General features: G+C 41.3%; 1 protein-coding gene across 14 annotated transcripts in view; it reads right to left on the bottom strand.

Moving 5' to 3' along the window:
• Nucleotides 1-5,538: 5,538 nt before the first annotated feature.
• The window catches only part of TEAD1 (TEA domain transcription factor 1), a 274,521-nt gene continuing 254,562 nt past the window's right edge, over nt 5,539-25,497 (bottom strand). For all 14 annotated transcript variants that reach the window (XM_045162943.1, XM_045162942.1, XM_045162940.1 and 11 more), the window contains 2 exons: nt 19,374-19,526; nt 5,539-13,563 (listed from right to left, as the gene is read on the bottom strand). In XM_045162943.1, the coding sequence (XP_045018878.1) occupies nt 13,450-13,563; nt 19,374-19,526 (267 nt within the window). In that variant the 3' untranslated portion in view covers nt 5,539-13,449. The remainder of the gene's footprint in view (nt 13,564-19,373; nt 19,527-25,497) is intronic.

Below are 25,497 nucleotides of genomic sequence, written 5' to 3'. Positions count from 1 at the left end.
CACTCTCACTTCCAGGATGAAAGCACTAGAGAGATGATGGTCCAAACCCCCAGATCACTAGTGGAAGCTGGAACACTCGGGGGTCCTCGAGCAGGAGTTGGAGCCGTGAGGAAATTGCACCTGCTGCCGGAGGTGCCACCTGAGATGGAAAAAGAGAGAGCAGTGCGCCGGCCTCTCTGCTTCCCCACCTGCCTGGACCTTCCAATGGCCACACTCCACTGAGCGGCTGGCAGAGGAGCCTGGGGAAGACAATCAGCAGGCTGCATTTCAAAGGAGGTAAAAGGCAAGGAGTGGCTCTGAACACAGACAGGCCTAGGCACAGAGGCTCTTTAATGGTTACAGACTCAGATGATTGGTGCCACCTATTGGATACAATGTAAATTCAGCACCATGACAAGAAAGGTCTTTGCCAAGTTAGACCACTTCCGAACCACGTTTCCTGCTACTCCCTTGTCTGGTCAGGCACTTACTTCCTTATTCTAGTCTTTCAGTCTTGCTTCCTCTTCCCATAACATCCTTTGCCCATACCATCCCCTTCTCACTTCTCATTGATCTGCTTCCTTCTCTTCACTCCATGCTTCTCCTTTTTCTTTCCCTTCTTTCCTATTTCCTTCCTTTCTCTTCCCATCCAGGTCCCTCTCTCCATCTTTCTTTCCTGCCTATTAATGAGCAGACCGAAGTCCAGGTCTTTATGTAGATTAGTTATTATTTCCTAATAACTATTTCTTAAAAATCAATTCTTAAAAGATATTGTAACCACTACCCCCCTCCCATCTCCATACCTAGGGAGCCCCAGACTTAAGATTTTAACTGATTAAAATCAGCCCAAATTTTCTTTACTGAGCCACTAGATGTCATATTGATTTCATAGCAGAGTTGGGAAGACCTTGTAGGAGCTCAAACCTGCAAAGAAAGAAGCATCTTCATACTTTACTTGCATCTAAAATATCACAGCCAGACTTCTGCTTACAGTCATGACTGAATAAAATTTTACTGGATGAGGACTTCCCTGGTGGTCCAGTGGTTAAAACTCTGCGCTTCCAATGCAGGGGGTGTGGGTTCGATACTTTGTCGCGGAACTAAGATCCCACATGTCCCAGGGCACAGCCAAAAAAAACCTGAAAAACAATTTTACTGGATGGACATACATAAAATGGAAGCACTGGAGACCTAGAAGCAGGTGGATTTGGGTGGGAAGTCCATGTATAGAGACAGAAGTGATGGGAAGTGAGCGCCCATCTGCTGTTTTGGGCCCAGGGAGTGCTGTGCAGGCCAGTGGCGGTGCTGATGGAAAAGCTGCCATCTTTCTGGCCCATGAAAAACAAGATCGAGTGCAGGGCAGCTACAGCTGCTGAAGGGAAGAAGGATTCCTGGAAGAGAAAGGCCAGAGGCCAGAGAGGAGACCCCCAAATTCTACCTGGTTGTCAATAGTTGTTAAGGCTACTCTATTTAGGTTTTCTACTTCCTTGTGAGCTATAGTTTTCTAAGAATTATCTTTTCTATCTACACTTACGAATTCATTGGCATAAAGTTTATAACTGTATATTTTAATTTTATTATACTTTTATTAATATCTGTAAGATCTGTGTTAATACTCCTATTTTCATTTCTGTGACTCCTTTGTGTAGTTGGTTGGTTTGGTTCTCTCTTTCTCCCTCACTTGTCAGTCTTGCTAGGGCTTATAGATTTTATTTGTATTTTTGAAAAACCAACTTTTGACTTGTTTATCTCCCCTATTGTGTTCACTTCCTACTAATATCCCATTACTTTGCCCTTTAATAGTTCCTTCATTCTATTTGTGTGAGTGTGTGTGCATACTTATTTTGATCTTCTTTTAACCTCATGAATCGAATAGTTAGTTTGTTAATTTTTGGTCTTTCTTTTTATCTCATATGGACTATTCTCCACATGTTAGTCTAGTAAACACTGCTTTGGCTGCATTCCACATATTTTAGTAAGTCATATTTCTTTAACATACAGTTTTCAATATTTAATTTCTGTGATCTTTCTTATGGGTTAATTAGAAATGTTTACTAATTCCCAAATATATGAGAGCTTTTCTAAAAATTCTTTTTAAATTGATTCTACCTAAATTACTTTGAGGTCAGAGAATATTGTGTGGTATTATAACAATACTTTGGAATATACTGAGACTTACTGAATTGGCAAGTACATGGTTTTCAAACCATTCCATGTGGCTGAAAAAATATGCATGACAATTTTGGGAGACAGAGTACACATATTATCAACACTTTCATTTTTTTTTTTTACATATTTCCTGGAATTTGCCTGCTTGCTCCACCAACTACTTAAACAGATGCATAATTTTGTATTTTTCCTTGCAGTTCTCCACTCCCTGAGAATTAAGGAAGTTTTATTAAGAGCATGTGTGTGCGTGCTCAGTTGCTCAGTCGTGTCCGACTCTGTCACCCTATGGACTGTAGCCTGTTAGGCTCCTCTGTCCTTAGATTTTCCTGGCAAGAATGCTGGACTGGATTGCCATTTCCTCCTCCAGGGGATATTCCCAACCCAGGGATCGACCCACGTCTCCTGTGTTTTCTACATTGGCAGGCAGATTCGTTTACCACTGAGCCAGAAGGCAAGCCCTATTAACAGCATACCAATTTACAAGTATTTCATCTTCCTGGTGAATTTAACCTTTCATCACATGAAATAACATCTTTATTAAGATTCTCAAACAAACTGTTTGCCCTCCAGTCTTTTTTTCAGGTTCTGCTTCCAGGGGAACCTAAACTAAGACAGTTGGTCCGCTGAAATGATGTAACAGTGGAGTTACTGTCAGCTGGCATGGGCTTCCCTGGTGGCTCAGTCGGTAAAGAATCCACCTGCATTGTGGGAGTGGTGGTTTCATCAAGTCGTGTCCAACTCTTGCAGCCCCATGGACTGTAGCTCGCTAGACTCCTCTGTCTATGGAATTCTCCAGTCAAGAATAGTGGAGTGAGTTGGCATTTCCTTCTACAGGGGATTTTCCTGACCCAGGAATCAAACCCGGGTTTCCTGCATTGCAGGCAGATTCTTTACCGACTGAGCTATGAGGGAAGCCCCCTAATACTGACTGAGGATTTCGGGAGACTTGGGTTCAATCCCTGGGTTGGGAAGGTCCCCTGGAGGAAGGCATAGCAACCCACTCCAGTCATCTTGCCTGGAGAATCCCATGAACAGAGGAGCCTGGCAAGCTACAGTCCATGGGGTCACAAAGAGTCAGACATGACTGAACAACTAAGCACCTGTCATAAACTGGCATTGGTTCCACAAGGAAGGGGATGCCCTACCTTACACCATCTCCAGCATGCTAGAGTGATGGGTGGCGTTAATTATGATTGGTTGGTGGTATTAATAGGTTGGTTGTTGCTAAGTGCAATTGGTGCAAAGAGGAAGAAAATGCCAGGCTCAACTCAGGGCATGGCATAAATCTCCCTGGCAGCGCTGAAAGAGATCCTTAGGTCAGGCAGTTGAAGGACAGACGGTGCTAGAAATCAAGCCAGAAATTACAAATAAAGCTGAATTTACAGCTCTCACAAGTTTCCTGAGGCCCTAATAGATAAGGAGTGGGGCACTGAAACACGGAATGGGAACATCTGGGTGGAACCCTGAGAGTGCTGAACCTCAGATTTCTCGAAACCTTCCGGGCTAGCAGTCCAATCCCTCTGCCTGGAGACCATGGTAAGGCCTCATTTGAAACAGATGCCTCACAAGATGAAGTGTTTGCCTCCCTCCAGTCCTCTCCGTCTCGTCTCATTGCTTCCAGCAATTGCTTCTAGCAGCCTGACTCTTGGCTAGTTACAACCACCTAGATAAAACTGACATATGTTCAAAGGCAACTAAAAAACTCCAAGGCTTCACAAGCTTACCCAACACTTGTGCCTTTTGAGTTGGAACCGTTATCAGTTGCTCACTGATGACTTAACAGCAGCAGCTAATTTAGCCGTCAATAGGCAGGAGCCATGCTGATGCGAGTCCTCAGTCAGTTGTGAGGCAGAAGAAATGATCGGGGTTCCCAGGGACATTTCTTGACTCAATCTTACAAGGCGGCTTATTTACTCTCCCCCATGTGTCTTCAATCTCTCTCCTCATTGATGTTAGTTTCCCTAGCATGCCACTCTCTCCGCTGAACTCAAGCTAACTGGAACTGCAGGCAGTAACAAGGATGTTTTTGATGTGCAAAAGCATCTTGTTTTAGAGGAAGTGCAGGGCCAAAGTACCACACAGCCAGCACCAGAGCCAGGACTACAAGGGAGGAGGGTTTTCCACTTCTACATTCTTGCCATTTACTAGCTTTTATGATCTTAACAAGGATTAGCTTCTCTGGGCTCCCATTTCCTTACTGGAAAATTGGAAATGATTCTTTTACTCAAGAGGATGTGGGTTAAAGGATGTCGTGAGTGTGAAGGGAGCTGGCATATAACAGGGCCTCAGCGAAACACCCCAGTTTCCTGCCCGCTGCCCTGGATAGCTCGCTGGACAACCGCGTTCTCTCGAATGGCAGCTTCCTAAACACATGCCTCTTTCAAAGAAAATGGAACCCAGTATTTTTCTGTTTCCACTTGCACAGTGCCTTGGGATTTGAGGCAGGTTGCATCTCAGATTTCAAAGAAATGGGGAGAAGCAAGACCATCTGAGGTCTAATTCAAACTGAAGGATCCCAGGGTACATTGGGTCCTGCTATCAGAAGCCCACGGTTATTGTCGTTTAAGGAAGCCCCCCGACCCCCAGATTTCTGCCCTGAGCCTCGAGTGGCTTCCACAGAGTCTCAGTGAGTCAAAAGGCAGGGGCCAAGAGTCAAAGCCAGGGTGCTCTATTGAAGGCTTCACCACTCACCAGTCACAACCCTGGACCACCTGCCCCTTCCTGAGCAGCGGCTGGGGTGTGTGTGTGTGTGTGTGTGTGTGTGTGTGTGCGCGCGCGCACACGCGCGCATGCATGTATGTGTGAGATAACATCATTGTCATCGGGACAGCTGTGAGAATCACACGCTGTACCAGCACACTGGCCCAGTGCCCAGCATGCATTAAACTTAGTGAATCCAAGGCTTTGTTGTGTGTGTGTGCTGCACACACCTGAGGACGGGGCAAGAGTTACAGCTTAGCACGCACCGTGTGGGCACCCACCGCCCTTTAGTTACCTCTTTCTCACATCCACTGTTCTACCCCCGGCTCCTGGCATGCACTGAGCACGGCGGGCTAACAATTTTACTAACATACTACTAAAGAGAGTAATAACCTATAGGGGAAAAGAATATGAAAAAATATATATGTATGTATGTATAACTGAATCACTTTGCTCCACCCTTGAAACTAAAACAATGTAAATCAATTACACATCAATTTAAAAAAGGAAACAAAGAAAGAAACCCTGATAGACATTAACACTCATGCTGCAATTACTATACTGAGCTGAGTGGACACCATTAAAAGATCACTACTTTAACCTCCTTTACTCTGTCCTTCATATATTCACACATAACACACAAAACACCTTTTCATTTTCAACAACATACATTTCTGCAGATAAAAAAGGTGACCCACACTTTCATTTTCTTTATTTTTCATTGATACCGTATGAATACAAAGTTTCTATAAAGCTACAAAATGTCTACCACTTTATCAAGAAGGCATCAAAATGTGTCACTTTGCAAAGACATGAAAACACCTGCAGGAACTGACACAAAAATAGCATTTTTAGAGTGATGAAATAATTGCACTTAACTGTCATGGATATTACAGTTATCACACATATGTACCGCGAAAGCTAGAATACATTTTTTTTTTTTTACAAAGCACTTTATAAAAAAATTCTCTGCACACAAACCCTATAATTTTCATATAACTATCATACTAAAGATAAATTCACTTTAAAGCCAACACTTAGAACATTTTTAAACAAAAAGGTACCAGTACCTAAACACAGACATTAACAAATACAAGAATACTGTACTGCCAAGAGGTTTAACCAAATGCCTTTTGAAAGCTTCTGCAAATAGGTTAAGAAAACATATGTGAGAATTTGCAACCCCACCCCCCATCTCTCCAATCTCTCCAAGAGGAAGCTTACTGCCCAAAGGCAGACTCCTCAGCCCGCTCCCAGCAGCAGTACAATATTGAAGGAACCACTGAGCAGATGAAACGCTTACATCACAAGCCCATTTTATACACGTGACACCAAGACACAGACTGTGAGAATCCCATTAAGTCACTGAGAATGTGAACAAACACACGTGGCAAAAACCAATTTACATAAAATGTAAGCATATTCATAAGAATTAAAGGCTATTCAGGTTTCTTTTTTAAATGTTACAAAACTTTTTTTTTTGTCATTTTTAGGCACGTAGTTTTTGTTTTTACTTGTTTTTTTCTTCCTTATCTGCAGTCATGAGCCTACTGAGAAAGGCCTACGGAAGTGACTCTTTCAAGGAGGTAACGGGGAGATTTTTTTTTAAGAAGTGCAGTTCATATCTAATTTACACAGTAAAACTAATCACAGAAAAGGACTGAGGCAAAAAGGAAAAGAGAAAGAAGAAAGGAAGGGAGGGAGGGAGAGAGAAAACCAGAGACTGGTTTCCAATTGATTTATACCTAGATTCTGTCAGCCTCTCTTAAGAAAAAGGGGAATGAGAAATTTTCACAATGGAAGTCAGACCAAAGAGAGCCAGCCTGAGAGAGGTGGAATCTTTTGGAATCTGACCCCACTTAATGATGAACAGAGAGGGAAAATGAATGCCATTTCAAATATTAAAATGATAGAGTGGGGCATATGACAGACTCAATGCAAATTCACAGAGAATAAAACAAGTTAACAGCTTAGGAAGTAGGACAATAAATACAAATATTTCATCTTATTTAATGGTGCATGACTTCAGTGAAACTATCCTTTGCAATGCAATACATTTTAAACACAAACCTTCATTCTTAACAATATAAGCAATGAGTTAATGAGAGAAAACTATTGCCAAAGAAAGCACAGGAACAGTTGAAGAGGGAAACAGGAAAACAAATATTTGATTAATTTCTTCCAAGTTGTGGTGTAGTCTTGACATGACAGGGAGGGGCTGAATTCAAGCAGCTAACTATAACTTGTGTTGAGCAATTTTCCTTTTCATTTGACTTTTTTTTTTCATTGTATAAACTTCTATGAGCACTCACAACTTGGTGTGGATAGAAATCACTCCTGAAGTTTCAGAGAGCCCAAAGAGGGTATTCTTAAAGACACCAGGTAGAAACAGATGGATTATACACATTCAGAGGCTAACTTTCAACAATTCTAATGTCATTGTAAAGTCTATATTGGTAAAGAACAATCTTTTTTTTTTGTCCTGGCTTTTACTTTGGCTGGTGTTTTTGCCTTCTCGTCCTTTTCACTCCTCTTCCTCCCCTCTATCAGTTTTCCCAATTTACACAAAGTTTTGATAAAAGCCAACAGGGACTCTAAAAGAGTTGCCCTTTAGAGGGCTGGAACATTCTTTGAAAATTCCGAATTGTGAGTGGTACTCTTTGGGAGTTTCTCATAGCACATTCAGACAACACTCAGAGTCAACATTTTCGCCCTAAGAAGAACATGTCAATTGTGATGACCCTAAACCATTTTTTGTTCTGCACCGTCATCTCAGTTTGAGGCTTCCAACTTTCAAAACGGTATCACTGCGTAAACCGGAGAAGTGCGCGCTGGCATCTGAGTGGAAAGGCAGGCTCTACAGACTGAGCACAAGTGTACGGAGAAGGTCACATCTGTCCACTGGCTGACAGCCTGCGGGTTGTGTGCAAGTCCCCTCGGGCGGATGCAGGGCTGGGTGATGGGCAGAGATGGCGTACTGGGTCATGGCACACAAACATACCAGTTTCTGGGGATCCTCCTGCTGCCGTGGGCTCCAGGGCTGGGAGTGGTGGGGGGGCTCCCCTACGGCGTATGATGCACAGCAGGCGGGGTCCGTGTCGTGCTCTTGTGAACAGAGGCCTGTCGTTGGTTATTCATCCCGGTAAACCAAAGGCATTACGGTGATCTCAGAATATTTTTGGTCTCTCTACAAATTATCATGATTATGGCAGCACTTTTCTAAGCTGGAATCTCAAACCAAAGGCACTTTCATGCTAGAGTGCAGAAGGTTCACAAACAGCTAAGTTTTTGGTCGTGGATTTAAAAGGCAACATTTAAAGTGTACAATTTGCTTTTCATAGTAAACTATGAAGTTGCAAGACCTTCCATTTTGGTATAGACATTGGACGGTGTGGTCAATGAACTGACTTCTGTTCATTTCGGATTTCAGACCAAGAAGTCAGTTTTCTATAGATATGGAGAAAAATGGGCTTACGAAAAACAAAATTGAAAACACTTGCTTGTTCTGTTTTAAATACTGAGCCGATTAGTAAAGGGACATAGAGAACTGGTGTGAGAAAAGGCTGGCGGCACGACTAAGTATCACTAAGGCACTGCTTACTGAACGCTTTGGCAGCTCTGAATTGAAAACTTCCTACAAAAGTAACAATAGTAAGAGAAATGCTTCCAGCTTACAAAAGGGCTCACAGTTCCGAGGCAGCCTTCTGCACTGCAAACCCTACACGCAACATCGCGAAGATTTAAGGCTTTTCAGAAATGACATGTGCAGGGTTTCGCCACAGAAACATCAACAGAAGGAAAGAAGCAATGCAGACGTATCCTCTTAATGTCACAGGCGTGAACACCAACACACAAAATGGGTTCTAGCCTTCGTTAGCACAGGCGTAGTGTACCAGAGCATAGACAAAAATCATACAAGTGATCGGTACCTGGTTTGAAAAGTTGACTGTCATCTTGTGTGATTTAAATAATTTATGTTTGCACAAAAACAAACTGCAAAAGCCGCTAGAGTGTTGAGACCTAAAGAGAAGACTTGGGTCTGTAATATCAAGTTCTGGGCATGGGGGCTGGTTTTTTTTGGCTGGTCTGAGAGTGGGACTTTGCTGCTGGGATGTTTTGTGAAGAGAAATTTGATTCCGAGCCTGTGGCAGGTGAACTATCCTCGGGGTAAGGAAAAGGCTCATCAGCTTTCCTGTCTGCTGGTGGATGCCTCCCCAACAGGACCCTCAAGGAAGAAGCAGCATCAACCCCGGGGGATGCTCTTGCTCTGGTAGAAGAAGGGTCTTCCTCTCCCTCTCTTCCTCACTGAGCACCAAAGAGGAACAACCCCCACCAAAAGGCCAAGGATCGAGTAGCAAGAGTCCTAAAGCCTTCCTAGTCAGCTGTTACTGACCAGCACGTGACTTTGGGCAAGTCATGTCTCCTCCGGGTCTCAACTCTCTCATCTACAAACTGGAGGAGGTCACAGGCATACCTCGTTTTCTCACGTTTCACAAATATTGCAGTTTTTACAAATTGAAGGTTTGTATCAAATGAGTCTACTGGCATCATTTTTCCAACAGCATTTGCTCACTTTGTGTCTCTGTGTCCTGTTTTGATAATTTTCACAATATTCCAACTTTTTCATTATTTTCATATTTTTAAAAATGTGGTGATCTGTGATCTTTAAGTTACTATTGTAATTGTTTTGACATTTTCCAGCCACATCTTAATTAAAGTATGTGCATTGATTGTTTTTTTAGCCATAATACTATTGCACATTTAACAGACTACAATATAGTGTAAACATAACTTTCACATGCACTGTGTGACTTGTTTTACTGTGATATTTGCTTTTTCATGGTTCTCTGGAACCAAGCCTGTGCTACCTCTGAGGTATGCCTGTAGACTGTGCTCTCCCATAGCTTAGTAAAGAAAAACTCTAGTAGTCCTCTTACAAAAAGAATCCTTCTCTCCTCCATCCTTAAAGATGAAGTGTTCCAGAAGTCTCTATAAATTCTACAAAAAACATTGAGTCTAACGCTAAAAGTAGAAGGCCAGAAGAAATTCACTAAAATGATCAAAGGTCTGATTATGAGAACAATAACCTTATGAGAAATAATGAAAATAGGTGGCATTTTCTAACCAGATGAAATAAGGAATCAAGAGCAAATTAGAAATGCTCTCTAAGCAGTATGAGTTGATCATAGGGATGTTGGTAACCAGCTGTCCCCAATTTCCCCAGGGAGGAAGGAAAGGATACTTGTAGCTGAGAGACTCTGTTGTGAAGTAGAAGCTCTGAAACAGGAAGAAACATGGACAAAATGTCATGTGAGTAATATTCCTACCTGTCTCTTGATGGCCTGAAACAAGGCTCCCAGGAGAGAAGCTTTCTCAGGATAAAACAGAAGGAAAAAGAAGATGTCAAATATGGCATTTGTGACCTTTGGATGTAGGGCAGTGCTTTTCAAGCAGGGGCAGTTCTGTGGCCCATGGGACATTTGGCACTGTCTGGAGACACTTGGGATTGTGACAAGTGGGGAAAGAGTGTGTCTAGTGGGCAGAAGCCAGGGAAGCTGCAAAACCTCCTACAAGGCACAGGACAGCCCTGCACCACAAAGAATTATCTGGTCCAAATGTCAACAGGGTCTAGAAAGGGTTGAGAAACCCTGGTCTAGGGTAGCTTTGACATTCTGGGATTCTAGGACATGTTTTGAAAAAGCCTTGACTTTACTTAGGTCTCTTGCTAAGATGGGAAATGAACGCCAAGAGACCAAAGATCAGTTCTTTAGTTTCTCCCTACTCAGGCTATGGAAAGTGGCCTCCAAACTCTCCAGTGAAAGCACAAGATGTCCCTGAATCAATCCTGGTAGTGGAGGGTCAACCAGGAGATGGAGCACCCAGAAGAGAGCCGTGAGGACAGAGTTTTGGAAAGGCTTCTTTATGGTTCAGAAAGCTTGACGAATGAATAAGACTCTGCCATGAATGGCCAAAGACCAAAAATCAGACTTGGATTAGATGTTGTCACACAAATCTAATTCCAGGGTCTAATTTAGAAGAGACAGAGAAATGGACCAGTGGTTAAGACAGGAAAACTACCTGCCCTGGAGAAACCTTTAGAACAAGACAAGAAGCAAACTTGTTTTAAGAGCAAAAAGTAACCCTCAAAGTCATCCATGGAGACCCCAAACTCAACTACAAAGGCATTTGGAGGAAGAGGACAAGTATCAGAGGGCCCAGCCTGACTCTGTGAGGCCAGGGTATGGTCTACTCTTCAGTTAACAGAACTAATCTCTAGCTGGTGTTTCGGGGTCTCAGTCTATTTGTGCTTTGAAAAAAGTAAATCCTAAGAGCCCTCCTGGCAGCACGGAAGACTCCCATTCCTGGGAGAGAACGTGAACCAAATACCTCTCCCCCTGAAGTTCTGGGATGGCCTGGCTTTTAGCCGCATAAGATCACTTGCACCCGTAGGTCCTGAGAAGACTGGGGGTAATTTTCAGTAAGATGCAGGAGATGGGACCAAAAGAAGCACCTGAAGAGGGGTGACCAAGAGAAGTCATAAGTATGATGACCAAGGGAGAAGCTTAATACTTGGGCTGAAGACCAGATGGAAGGGTGGGCCGCTGGGCCAACTCTTCAAAGGTCCCCTCAGAATCAGGGAACAAACTGTAGTCTGTTTATGGAGGGAAGATGCACACCATCCTGCTGACTTACATAAGGGATGTGCATTCCAAAAGGGGAGAGTTCTGCACTTTTTCCTCTGGTCTTCCCAGAGACCAGGGTCATGGGTTTGGGTGCAGTCAGGCTTGGTTCAGCATTCTGTTTCCACAAGCCAGCCACACCCTCATGCTCCTGACCTCAGATACTAGCCAATACATAAGCAGGGTCACAGGTGGTTGGGGGGATAGGGAAGAGGGTGTGTAGGTTACTTGAATGTGACAGTACAAAGTTTTTTTTATTTTTCTGGCTTGATGTAAAAGTCTTGACATGCTTTAAAACTTGCAAGACATTTCATGTTCTGTAGTGTTAACATTCCTGACGATTATCAACAAGTCAATTTCCTCCAGGAAAGTGGGGAGTATGCCCTGTCCCCTTTCCAATGTATGGAAGTAACAAGACATGTGACCACACCAAACCATCTCTGCCTGGACAATGCTTTGGAATACATGGGTTGGAAAGTTGAATCTCTCTCGGGAAGGAAACCTCCCAAATTAACCTGTTTGGAAAGGGCAGAGATAGACAGCTGAGCCTCTTCAGCCTCAGTCAAATAAGTATCGTGACTTATTGAGTGATGTTGAGAAAATGGGTGTCCTTAGAGAATACACCAAGATCTGCGGACACAGATTGAGAAATACATATATCAGCACCTAGCAAACTGAGTGACACTGAACAGATGTTCAATAAATAAGCATTGAATAACTATATATGTGTATGTGTGTATGTACACACACACACACATAGTTACAACAAGCTAATATGCGTGTTGGATCACCAGAAATAACTTATCCACAGGCTGGTGAGTATGCTTGTGATTTTCTGGGGAGCAGAAATCCTAAAACTGATGAGCCTTTTGCAAGTTTGGTTTGATGAAATTTCTCCCAGCCACAGGGTTTTCCATAATTTGCAGCTCACAGTGCAGTATTCATGCCAATTTTGAATTTTTGTTATTAAATTTCAGTGGTTCAAATATTTACTCATCTTAATAAAAAAATTTGGTTGTCCATATAAAATATAACTGCACACACAAGACTATAAACATTGTAAGCTTAGATTTTCAGTATTTATCTACTTATTGCAAAAAGAGCCATCTTTTTTTTCATTAAATAATCATCACATTAGTACAATACAATTTTATATTTTTTAAATATACTATATATGTTAAGGATAAGGGGTGAAGTTTTCTTCCTCTGTAATACCTGTTTCACGAGTTTAATGGATTAGGAGATTAGTTTTAACCTTGAGGAAAAAAGTACAAATTTGTCTCATTAGGATATTTCTACCAAGTATTTCTTAAGGCTATATTTTAACATTTGGTTTCAAAAAGAAAGAAAAGTTTCATTTAAAAAATAATTTAGTGAATTACATTCTTTCATAACTTCCACCCTAATTAGTTACAAAGATAAGTCTAAAGATTCTTAGTTTTGTGTACTAATTTACATTTATATTTAAAGATTAATTTTACTTGTATCTTAAAACAAGAATTTTATGTTGGAAAAAAAAAACACACTAAATACATTTGTATAAATGCTGTAAATGTCCAATGGCAAATGCTCTGTCTCAATTTTTTTTTCTACCACAATGAGAAACAGGTCTCTGCAGACAGAGACTTGGGTTCTTAAGGTTCACCTTTCCGAGGAATTGTGGGCTATGGATCTGAATAACACAAACAACTCGATTTCTCTTTTTACAACTGTACCAGAACTTCACAGCTACAATGAGTATGAACACATGAAAAAATGACTTCAAACAGGATTTAGAAAAATCGGGGTGACCTCAGGGCCAGGGCAGCACCCCTGCATGGTGAGGTTTACAGTCAGTCGTTCGATCATGGAGAGAGTGTGTGTGTGTGCGCACATATGTGTGTGTGTATATACAGATATCTATATATATAAATAACCACGGTTAGTCCTTTACAAGCCTGTAAATATGATGCTGTGCTCCATGTTCACTATTTGAAACTTCAAATACACAGGCCATGCACAGGAGAGTTTCTTGTGTATCCCTGTTTGTTACCACCTGTTAAAAAAATAAAAGTGTAAATGGAATAGATTGTGAAAAAGAAAGTACATATATATATACGTATGTGTAACTGAATCACTTTGCTGTATAGCAGAAATTAACACATTATAAATCAACTACACTTCAATAAAATTTTTACAAGTTTTATATATATATACACACACATATATATCTATATCAAACACCACATGAATAAAAATATCCCACCTGTACCATGATGAAATGGTTTACTCGGAGACGGATACAGAGTCTAAAGTTCAAAAAGTCAGTTAATTAGAGATCTCTTCAGCCTCACTCTGCCCGCTCCTGCACAAACTCAGGATACTAAGGGTCCAACTTAAATCCTATCTAAGTTTAGTTACCATATGTAAGAAAGACCTTAAAGGTGGGGTCTCATTCATAATCTGAGCCTAAGAGGACACCAGAAGAATTAGTGTGAGTTTTTTTTGAGCGGGGAGGGCTGTGACTTTTTTTTTTTCCTAACAACATAGAGAATTTTCTATAATTCTGTCCCATAGGACAGTCATTTATCCTCGGAACTGTTTCCTATCTTATCCCTGAACTTTACTAAATTTGTTGCACAATAGTCAATGGGAGACATAGCTCTGTGAGCGACCTGACTCACCACTACGTTAACATGCGGCGCCTGGACTCAGGGAAGCAAGTGCTGAGTAAAAGAACAGTCATGCAGTTCAAACCCATGCAGCTCAAAGGTCTACTGTATTTGCTGAACGGATGGAAATTCACAGAATAACAGCCACCATCTGCTGACTGTTAGCTATGCATCTCCTCGGTATTAAACACTCTGTAGGAAGAATCTCATGTAATATTCCAACTCCAGCAGCAGGTGTCATTTCATTCCCGTTTGACAAGGGAGGATGCTTGGGATTAATTTGTTTAAGGTTGTACTAATGTCAACGAGGTGCTTCCCTCCTAGCTCAGCTGGTAAAGAATCCGCCTGCAATACAGAAGACTCCAGTTCAATTCGTGGGTCGGGAAGATCCGCTGGAGAAGGGATAGGCTACCCACTCCAGTATTCTTGAGCTTCCCCTGTGGCTCAGCTGGTAAAGAATCTGCCTGCAATATGAGACCTGAGTTTGATCTTTGGGTTGGGAAGATCCCCTGGAGAAGGGAAAGGCTACCCACTCCAGTATTCTGGCCTGGAGAATTCCATGGACTGTATAGTCCATGGGATAGCAAGGGCGAGACACAACTGAGTGACCTTCACTTTCCCTTTCAATGTCAACAAAAAACCCAGATCTTCTGACTCTGAAGACCTTTTTCTTACCTGTTATGCCATGCTGCTCTAAATAAATGAATGCATACAATGATGAATCATCTACTTTTTCTGGGTAATAAAGTTTCCAGTACTAACATCCACCTGCTTTTCTAGTCTCACTCCCTGCCACTTCCCTTACAGATCAAATACTCCAAGTGTGCAAGTCTTTCATGACTGAAATCTCTCTCCCTCATCCCCACATCCAGACAAATGTCATGTTCTGCTTCTTTTACCTCCTCAAGAGTTCTTGAATCTATCTTTTTTTTCCCACTGCCACAACCCAAGGTACCAGCAAACCTGATCTGGACCCCCCTACCAGGAGTTACCCTTGCTGGGCACCAGTTCCATATGCACACAGCAGCCACCGTGACCTTGAAAGAGAGATAAATCTGACAACACCACCCTCCTGCCTAAAAACTGAATGGACTCTTTTGAAATTCAGGATGAAGAGAAAGCCTGTTCTCATCCTAGAAGGATGAGCATGAGAAGAGACAGGGCCCAGTCTGGCTGGTCCTACCTGCCCAGCACCCTGCTTGCAGCCCTCCTCTTTCTCCCTGTGCCAGGCACACTACTGTTTCCAGTCCCCCCAGTGCTGCACTTCCTCCTACACGCAGTATTCTCTCCCCTCTCTGCCTATCTAGCCACCTGGCAGACACCTTTCCGTTGTTTGTTGCTCAGAGAAGCCCTCCCTGACCTCTCATTACACACCTCTTGGCACCATGCACCGACCTTTACCAACCATCCGCCACAGCTGAGTTATGCATCTGGTGACTCCCTGTGCTTGACAAACACCCACCTCTCTCACCAGACCCCAAGGTGCCTGCCCCAACTGTCCAGTACGCTGTAGCTCTGCACCTGGCACGTCAGTATGCACCCATCAAACGACCCTTTTCTTGGTAAAGCTGAAAAATACATCTGCTTATCCATCAAGGCAACTTAAACATCATCTTTTAACATCTCTGAGGATCCCCTACCTCACTCAAACTACAGGTGCCTGCTCAAGCAGGTCAATTACTCTTTTTCACAAGTGTACCACAGCCCTGATGGCCTTGCAGGGTCATCGTCTGTTTATCTGCCTCGTTCCCTCACCAGGCTCATGTTTCCTGTGTTTTATTTGCGCTGTATTGCAGCAGCTAGCAAACCTCGCCATAGTTTAGCTGAACAAATGAAAACACTCTCAGTAACCAACGTTGGAGAGGGCAGACTTGAGCACTTTGTAAATGGAGGAAAGATGAGGTCTGGAGATTTTAAGTGACTTAACCAAGGTCATAGGTACAGCTGGGTCCTAAACCCAAGTCTTCTCATTCCATGACCATGACATACCCTGCAAAGTGTCTCTTCTATCAATTCAAATTTTAATTTATGTCTATCACTGGCTCTGTGACCTCAGGGAGGCCTAACATTCCTCTATCCATAAAATGGGAATACAAATGACCTCCCAGTTCCGCAGTGAGAATTTCATAATCTACAGAAGATTCAGCATTGTGCCTGGAACCTCTGTGATCTAGCTGACCTTCTTGAAAACTTTCTATGAAAGAATATATCCTATATCCTATTTATGCTTCTTGCTTGAGATGAAGGAGGAAAGAAAAAAATGTTTCTAGCAAGCTGTATGTCAAAGTATGACCTTGAAAGATGACTGGAATCCTTGGCCCACAATTCAGTTAATGTCTTCCTTGGCCTGACTGCCATTATTAGGGCCCTGAACCTACAGGGTCACCTCAATTCCATAGTCATCCTGATGAAACCAGAGACTACCCTACAGGCCAGTAAGTGCCTGGAACTGGTCCTGGTGACATACAGGTTCTGTATTCAATGATCTAGTAAAACACATGCAACTATGTCCAGCAGCCGTCACCCTGGCCCTGCCCTTAAGCCCACCCTCTCCAAGGAACCACTGAAAAGCACCGTCTCTGCTGTTTATCAGTGAGATGACTTCATGACCCAGGAGTGTTGGCTTAATGTCATTTTTCTACAGAAAAATATCATTCCTAGCACGTATTTATTAAGAGCTACTAATTCTTTATAACAAAGGGATTTATGTAGTTGATATGTTTTAAAATTAATTTTACCTGGTAAGTTCTTTGGATGGAAGCCATGTTTTCAAAGAGGCATTACCAATATAATAGTTAATGGGTTCTGTGGGTAATAGATACTCACAACTGTCCCAGGTCATATATTCTTTGCTTGTGTTTGAGGTCGGGTTTTAGGGACTGAGGACGTATTCCTTAATGTGCTGAAAGAGTCTCACTGATTTGTAAGAAACAGCTAAGACTCCTTCCAGGAGAGGGAGGGTAGCCATACATTCAGAGAGTTTTGCTTAACTTCTGAGGTTCTTTAACCTCCACATAAGGATGCCACACTCACCTTCTGCTCATCTGAGCACTAAGGTGATTCGTATGTCCTTAAGTAGCAACAAAAAGCATCTACAGCCAAGTACCTGCCAGCATCCTAAACCCTGAACTGCTCAATTTTCACCAAAGGTCGTTAAAGAAAAGGATAATAATGAAGAGTTCGTGAAGGATATATTTTTTAAACTTTCTCCCAGATGACTAGCTTCCACGTTTCAGAGGGACATGGACACAGGAGAATCCACTGAGATTCTCTCCTTGGAATAAATGAAAACAATACACAAAACCATCTGTCTGCCTATGTCTGCCCATAATCACGTGTCTGTGAGCTGAGGCCCCCTGTGCTCACTCACCAATCCCTTAGCGTCTCATCCTGGCTGCACACCAGAATTACCTGGGGAGCAGTAAAAATAAACAAAAACCATGATGCTCGGCTCCATCCTTCAGAATTTTTTAAAGAACATTTACTTATTTGGCTGCACTGGGGTCTTAGCTGCAGCATGTGGGATCTAGTTCCCTGACCAGGGATTGAACCTCGGCCCCCTGCATTGGGAGCCTGGAGCCTTAGCCACTGGATCACCAGGGAAGTCCCCTGAATTTTTAAAAGTGTCCTGGATGAATCCAATACGCAGAAGGTTTTAACTTTCTTAATTTTTATTTATGTATTTATTTTTACAGTGGTATACAGCAACTGGTTCCTACTAGCTTTGAATGTAATTATTATATATTGAGGAATTTCATGAGCTAGATGGCCACTGTAGCTTTAAAGTGCCCAGGGAAGGTATATTTACATCATAAAAAATGGGCAAAAACCATAGGGGACAGCCTATTATTTTCTTTCTTTTTTACCAGTACATTACAGGACTTCCCTGGTGGCTCAGATGGTAAAGAATCTGTGTGCAATGCATGAGACCTGGGTTTGATCCCTGGATCAGGAAAATGCCCTGGAGAAGGGAATGGCTACCCACTTCAGTGTTCTGGCCTGGAGAATTTCATGGACAGAGGAGCCTGGCAGGCTGTGGTTGATGGAATCATAAAGAGTTGGACACAACTGAGTGACTAACACTTTTATACACTGATTGAAAACAATGTCCCATTGGATCCAAAGTCCAGGTACAGAATTCCTGCTCTTCAAGTATTCTAATTCTAAATTCTGGTAACAAAGAATAACAAAGCAGGCCTTCAGAGGGCTGAATATTTTACCACAATATTGTCCTGCTGCCCCTTTTAGCAAAATTGCTTCCACTGAATTTTGTTTTGGCATTTTGCCTTTGGTTTAACCAAGGAATGTTATTTTTTGAAAAACAAGCCTTATGAAATCCATTACTACATATTTTATGGGTGTATTTTGAGGAGAACATTGTACTTATTAGCCTCCCTAAGTCACCAAATGAAGTCTCCACGAGAAATTGTTTTAAAGTTAAATATTTGAGGAAGAAAAAAAACACACACAGAGCATTGCCCAAGGGAACTGGACAATTTTCCCATCATGGACCTTGAGCACTACTGGTTTTTCCTTACTCTTTAGCTGCCTGTTAAGTTTTGACCATACTTTTCAGCCCATAAATATTCTCCCCCTTTCCTGTTCCTGGTTATGCCATTATATTCTAGTTAATATTTCTCCTGGTAAGAGAGTTTACATTTTCCAATATTAATATATGCTACTTATAATAAGACCTTGTAAACCCTTCCTGAAATGAGTGTAGGTATGCCTTAAGTACAAACCTGCTTACTCAGCTTTTGCCTCATTTATGGTTTGTATACTACCGGGCAGCTGAGACTTCAACTTAGCTGCTGCTGGGATAACCCGGGGAACTTTAGAAAAATACGTGCCTGGGTCCTATCCTCAGAGCTCCTAAGTTTACTGATCTAGGGTGTAGTCCTGCTATCAGGATTTTTAAGACATTCTTCAGGTTTCCCTAATCTCCAACCAGAATTGAGAATCTAGTTTCATTACCTCTACCCCCGTTCCCCAAATTCCAGTTCTGCCAAGCTTAGAAAGCCCAGCCAGATGAGAGCCCTTCTCTTTCACAAACCTGAGCCAAACCAAGTTTGCCTTATGGATGCATGAATTCAGCTGCTGACTGACCACCTGGGACCCAGACCCACCCAGGCCCCTCTTCCCTGGCAGCTTCATGGCTGAGTCTGACAAAACAGGAAAGAGACAAAACAGTTACCAATAAAATTGTGAAGTTTTCCAAAACACTGTTCATCATATATTTCTCTGGTAAGTGTTTGAGCTTGTGGATGAAGTTGATCATATATTCACACATTGGGGAGCGGTTTATTCGGTAGACAAATCGGCCATTCTCAAACCTTGCGTATTCCGTCTGTGAGGGAAAAAGGGTTTACACTTTTGACTTCAACATACATGAAAAAGATGATTGTCTATAAAAGCATTTCACTTTTTCAACATGAATCAGCTGTTATATGTTGCACTACTTATGTACTTTACTTAATTAAAGAAAACCCTAACTCCAATTTTAACACCATACTCAGGACTGAGCGACTTCACTTTCACTTTTCACTTTCATTCATTGGAGAAGGAAATGGCAACCCACTCCAGTGTTCTTGCCTGGAGAATCCCAGGGACGGGGGAGCCTGGTGGGCTGCTGTCTATGGGGTCGCACAGAGTTGGACACGACTGAAGCGACTTAGCAGCAGCAGCAGCAGGATCCATTATTTTTATGGAATTTTTTTTTTATTGTAAAAATACTTTAATGAAAAGTTGTATAGATGCTTTTTCAGCAAAGGTCAGGGAAAAAAATGTAATTGCCTGCTGAGTGATTCCCTACCTAGAAATTTGTGAGAGCAAGCCCAGCTAGTCACAATTCTTCAAGAGCCCACAGAAAATCTTTCTTTACTGTGATAAGGCCTCATAGGCCAAAAACCAATGCAGCTAATTTCTCTACATTAGGAAAAACTGCTTCACACTGATCAAGAGCCCCTGGCTGTGTTATGTCTTTAATTTTTAAAAATGTTTTATACATATATATATATGAGAAGGAAATAGCAACCCACTTCAGTATTCTTGCCTGGAAAATTCCATGGACAGAGGAGCCTGGCGGGCTATTGTCCATGCGGTTGCAAAGAGTCAGACATGACTGGGTGACTGACAAAACACTTAAATACATATTTGAAGATCCCACTGAAACACTCAGAGAGAAGAAAGACACTCTTAGATACTTTGGATCAAAGAGGAATTTAAAAAGAAATTACAAGCTATCTAAAGAGTAATGAAAAACAAAATATTTACGTCAAATTTTGGGGACTCAATGAAGCTGTACTTGGAGGAAAGCAGCTTCATGTCTTCGTTATTAAAGATGAAAAGTTACAGAACTTAGTACACATCTTAAAAAATAAACCCTACAAAATAAACCAAAATCTGGGAAAATCAGGAACTAAAAATTAATAAAGATAAAAGCTCAAATGAAGGCAAAGGAAATAAAGGTCAATTACTGTAGAAATAACTAAAAACTATGTAGAAATCGACCACTGAAAACAGTCCAAAGAATGAATGGTTTTACGGCTAAATTTTATGTAACCTTTAAAGAATTTTCATCTTGTGACATTTTCAGTGTTATTCACACTATTCTATACCATAGAAAAAGGTTGGTATTCAACTATTTTTGTAAAACTGATGTATGTTCAATACTGACATATGATGAAGAGCTTATAAAAAAAGAAAAGTACAGACTACTATCACTTATGCAATGCAAACATTTGATGTAAAACAGCAAACAGTGCATTAAGGTAACCAAAGTAGAGCTTTCTTTGGGAATGCTATGGTACTTCATACGCGGGATGTATGTTAACTCGTGATGTCAAAAAACTGGAGGAAAAACAGAGTAAGAGTTGGTGAAAAGGCATTTGATAAAATATTGCAGCTATTACTAATAGAAAAAATTAAATAGGAAGAGAAAGAATTTAACATAAAATAAAGACCATTTATAAAAACCAATAATAAATCCAATGTTAAAATATCAAAATGGTTTCTACGACATCAGTAACCATATAAGGATACTCACCATCACTATTTCTTTTATTTCTTTTTACAACTGTGTTGGAAGTTTTAGCAAATGAAAAGAAGGTGAGAAAATAATAACAGTAATAATAATAAAAGTGGCAAGAACACTGGAAAAGAAGAGATAAAATAAAGTCTTCCTTTTTTGCTGCTAAGATAATATATCATAGGAAACCCAAGAATCTGGAGGGAAAAAACCACTAGAAATAAATGAATATGGCAAGATGGCCAAATAGAATATAGATATACAAAAAGTAGGAGGTTTCTTCTAGTAATTAAAATCTAGAAGTTGAAAATTGTATTAACAAATTTATATAATATTTAGAGATATATTTAACAAGAAAGAGATGAATCTATATAAAAGCATAAAATCTTATTAAAATAGATAAAATGAAATGAAAATGCAAATAGATTCTTGATTAGAAAGATTTAATATCAAACTGCCCCTGAATAATATCTAAATCTAATGCAATTACAATTGTTGCTGTTGTTATTGTTGTGTTAGTCATGCCTGACTCTTTGCGACCCTGTGGACTGTAGCCCTCCAGGCTCCTCTGTCCATGGGACTCTCCAGGCAAGAGTACTGGAGTGGGTTGCTATTCCCTTCTCCAGGGGATCTTTCAGACCCAGGGATTGAACCAGGGTCTCCTGCATTGCAGGCAGATTCTTTACAGTCTGGGCCACCAGGGAAGTCAGCAATTACAATTAGGTTGCTCAAATAAGACTTTTGTTTTTCTTTACATTTTTAAAATGATCTCATAACTTCGGAAGAATAAATGCTGGTAACCTGCCTAGAAAATATGTGAAAAGAAAGCGTAGGGAGACTGATTCACCCCAGTAGATATCAGAAAATGCTTCTGTTGTTGTTTAGTCACTAAGTCATGTCCGACTATTTGTGACCCCAAGGACTGCAGCATGCCAGGCTTCCCTGTCCTTCACTATCTCCTGGAATTTGCTCAAACTCATGTCCATGGTTGGTCATACCATCCAACCATCTCATCCTTTGTTGCTCCCTTCTCTTCCTGCCCTCCGTCTTCCCTGGTATCAGGGTCTTTTAAAATGAATTGAGTCTTTGCAACAGGTAGCCAAAGTGTTGGAGCTTCAGCTTCAGCATCGGTCCTTCTGATGAATATTTAGGATCGATTTCCTTTAGGATTGACTGGTTTGATTTCCTTGGAATCCAAGGGATTCATTCTCAAGAGTCTTCTCCAGCACCACAGTTTGGAAGCATCAATTCTTTGGCACTCAGCCTTCCTTATGGTCCAACTCTCACATCCATACATGACCACTGGAAAAACCACAGCTTTGACTAGACGGACTTTTCTTAGCAAAGTGATGTTTCTGCTTTTTAATTTAATTTTATTTTATTTTTAATCCTGCAACACTGTATTAGTTTTGCCAAACAGCTCTCTAGGTTTCTCATAGCTTTCCTTCCAAGAAGCAGGTGTCTTTTAATTTCATGGCTGCAGTTACCTTCCACAAGTGATTCTGGAGCCCAAGAAAATAAAATCTGTCACTGTTTCCACTTTTTCCCCTTCTATTTGCCATGAAGTGATGGGGACCGGATGGCATGATCTTAGTTTTGTGAATGTTGAATTTTAAGCCAGCTTTTCATTCTCCTCTTTTACTCTCATCAAGAGGCTCTTTAGTACCTCTTTGCTTTCTGCCATTAGAGTGGTAACCTCTGCATATCTGAGGTTGTTACTTCTCCTGGCAATCTTGATTCCAGCTTGTGAGTTATCCTGCCCAGCATTCCTTATGATGTACTCCATATATAAGTTAAATAAGCAGGGTGACAATAAACAGCTTTGACATACTCCTTCCCAACTCTGAATCAGTCCTTTGTTTCATGTCTGGTTCTAATTGTTGCCTCTTGTCCTGCATACAGGTTTCTCAAGGGACAGGTAAGGTGGTCTGCTATCACCATCTCTTTAAGAATTTTCCACAGTTTGTTATGATCACACAGTCTAAGGCTTTAGCGTGGTCAATGAAGCAGAGCTAAATGTTTTTTTGGAATTACCTTGCTTTTTCTACGATTCAATGAATGTTGTCAATTTGATTTCTGGTTCCTCTGCCTTTTCTAAATCCAGCTTGTGTCTCTGGAAGTTCTCGGTTTACATACTGTTAAAGCTGAGCTTAAAGGATTTTGAGAATTACTTTGATAGCATGTGAAATTAGTGCAATTGTACATTAATTTGAACATTCTTTGGCCTTGCCTTTCTTTGGGACTGGAATGAAAACCGACTTTTCCAGTCCTGGGGCCACTACTGAGTTTTCCAAATTTGTTGGCATATTGAGTGCAACAATTTAAAAGCATCATCTTTTAGGATTTGAAATACTTCAGCTGGAATTCCATCACTTCCACTGCTTTGTTTGTAGTAATGCTTCCTAAGGCCAACTTGACTTCACATTCCAGGATGTCTGGCTCTAGGTGAGTGACCATACCATCATGGTTGTCTGGGTCATTAAGATCTTTTTTGTATAGTTCTTCTGTGTATTCTCACCACCTCTTCTTAATCTCTTCTGATTCTGTTAGGTCCACACCATTTCTGTCTTTTATTATGCCCATCTTAACATGAAATGTTCCCTTGGTATCTCCAGTTTTCTTGAGATCTCTAGTGTTTCCCATTATATTGTTTTCCTCTATTTCTTTGCACTGTTCACTTAAGAGGGCTTCCTTAATCTCTCCCTGCTAGTCTCTGGAACTTTGCATTCAGTTGGGTATATCTTTCCCTTTCCCCTTTGACTTTTGCTTCTCTTCTTTTCTCAGCTATTTGTAAGGCCTCCTTAGATAACCACTTTGTCTTCCTGCACTTCTTTCTCTTGAGGATGGTTTTGGTCACCTCTTCCTGTTACAAACTTCCCTCCATAGTTCTCCAGGCACTCTGTCTACCAGATCTAATCCCTTGAATCTGTTAGTCACACTGTATAATCATAAGAGATATGATGTAGGTCATACCTGAATGGTCTAGTGGTTTCCCCTATTTTCTTCAATTTAAGCCTGAATTTTGCAATAAGAAGCTGAGGATCTGCACCACAGTCAGCTCCAGGTCTTGTTTTTGTTGAACGTACAGAGCTTTTTCATCTTCAGTTGCAAAGAACATAATCAATCTGTTTGTGGTATTCAGCATCTGGTGATGTCCATGTATAGAGTCATCTCTTGTGTTATTGGAAGAGGGTGTTTGCTGTGACCAGTGTGTTCTCTTAGCAATACACTATTAGCCTTTACCCTGTTTCATTTTATATTCCAAGGCCCAACTTGTCTGTTACTCCAGGTATCTCTTGACTTCCTGCTTTTGCATTCCAACTCCCTATTATGAAAAGGACATCTTTTTTGGGTGTTAGTTCTAGAAGGTCTTGTAGGTCTTCATAGAACCAGTCAACTTCAGCTTTTTTGGCATTAGTGTTTGGGATTACTGTGATGCTGAATGGTTTGCCTTGGAAACAAACCAAGATCATTCTGTCATTTTTGAGATTGCACCCAAGTACTGCATTTTGGACTCTTGTTGACTATGAGGGCTATTTCATTTCTTCTAAGGGATTCTTGCCCACAGTAGTAGATATAATGATAATCTGAATTAAATTCACCCATTCCCATCCATTTTAGTTCACTGATTCCTAAAATGTTGATGTTCACTCTTGCCATTTCCTGCTTAACCATGTCCTATTTACCTTGATTCATGGACCTAACATTCCAGGTTCCTACGGAATATTGTTCTTTACAGTATCTGACTTTACTTTCATCACCAAACACATCCACAACTGAGCATCATTTCCACTTTGGCCCAGACTCTTTATTCTTTCTGGAGCTATATCTCTGCTCTTTCCCAGTAGTATATTGGACACTTACTGACCTGCGGGGCTCATCTTTCAGTGTCATATCTTTCTGCCTTTTCATACTGTTCATGGGATTCCCGAGGCAAGAATACTGAAGTTGTTTGCCATTCCCTTCTTCAGTGGACAACATTTTGTCAGAACATGCTACAAAGCTACTGTAATCAAATCAACACAATACTGGGACATGTAGAGATAAATAGAGGGTGGAAAAGAACAGACTCCAGGAACAGTCCCCCAAGTTTATGCTTTCTCCATGAAAATTCCTGGAATTTCATCATTCAAAGGCAACCAGCTACAGGTAAGCCCTGACAACTTGGCCATTTGGTAACAAAGCCAAACACTAACCTTCCGTGTTCCCAACCACCGACAGGTACCTTTGCTTCTTCCTTCTCGGGGGAGATAGAGGTCATGTACCTCCAGGTCTCTCAGTCATGTCTTAT

Source organism: Bubalus bubalis, chromosome 16 (genome assembly GCF_019923935.1).
Source record: "Bubalus bubalis isolate 160015118507 breed Murrah chromosome 16, NDDB_SH_1, whole genome shotgun sequence".
NCBI lineage: Eukaryota > Metazoa > Chordata > Mammalia > Artiodactyla > Bovidae > Bubalus > Bubalus bubalis.
Note: the sequence above shows the minus strand (reverse complement) of the source record. Positions and strands in the feature narration are given on the sequence as shown.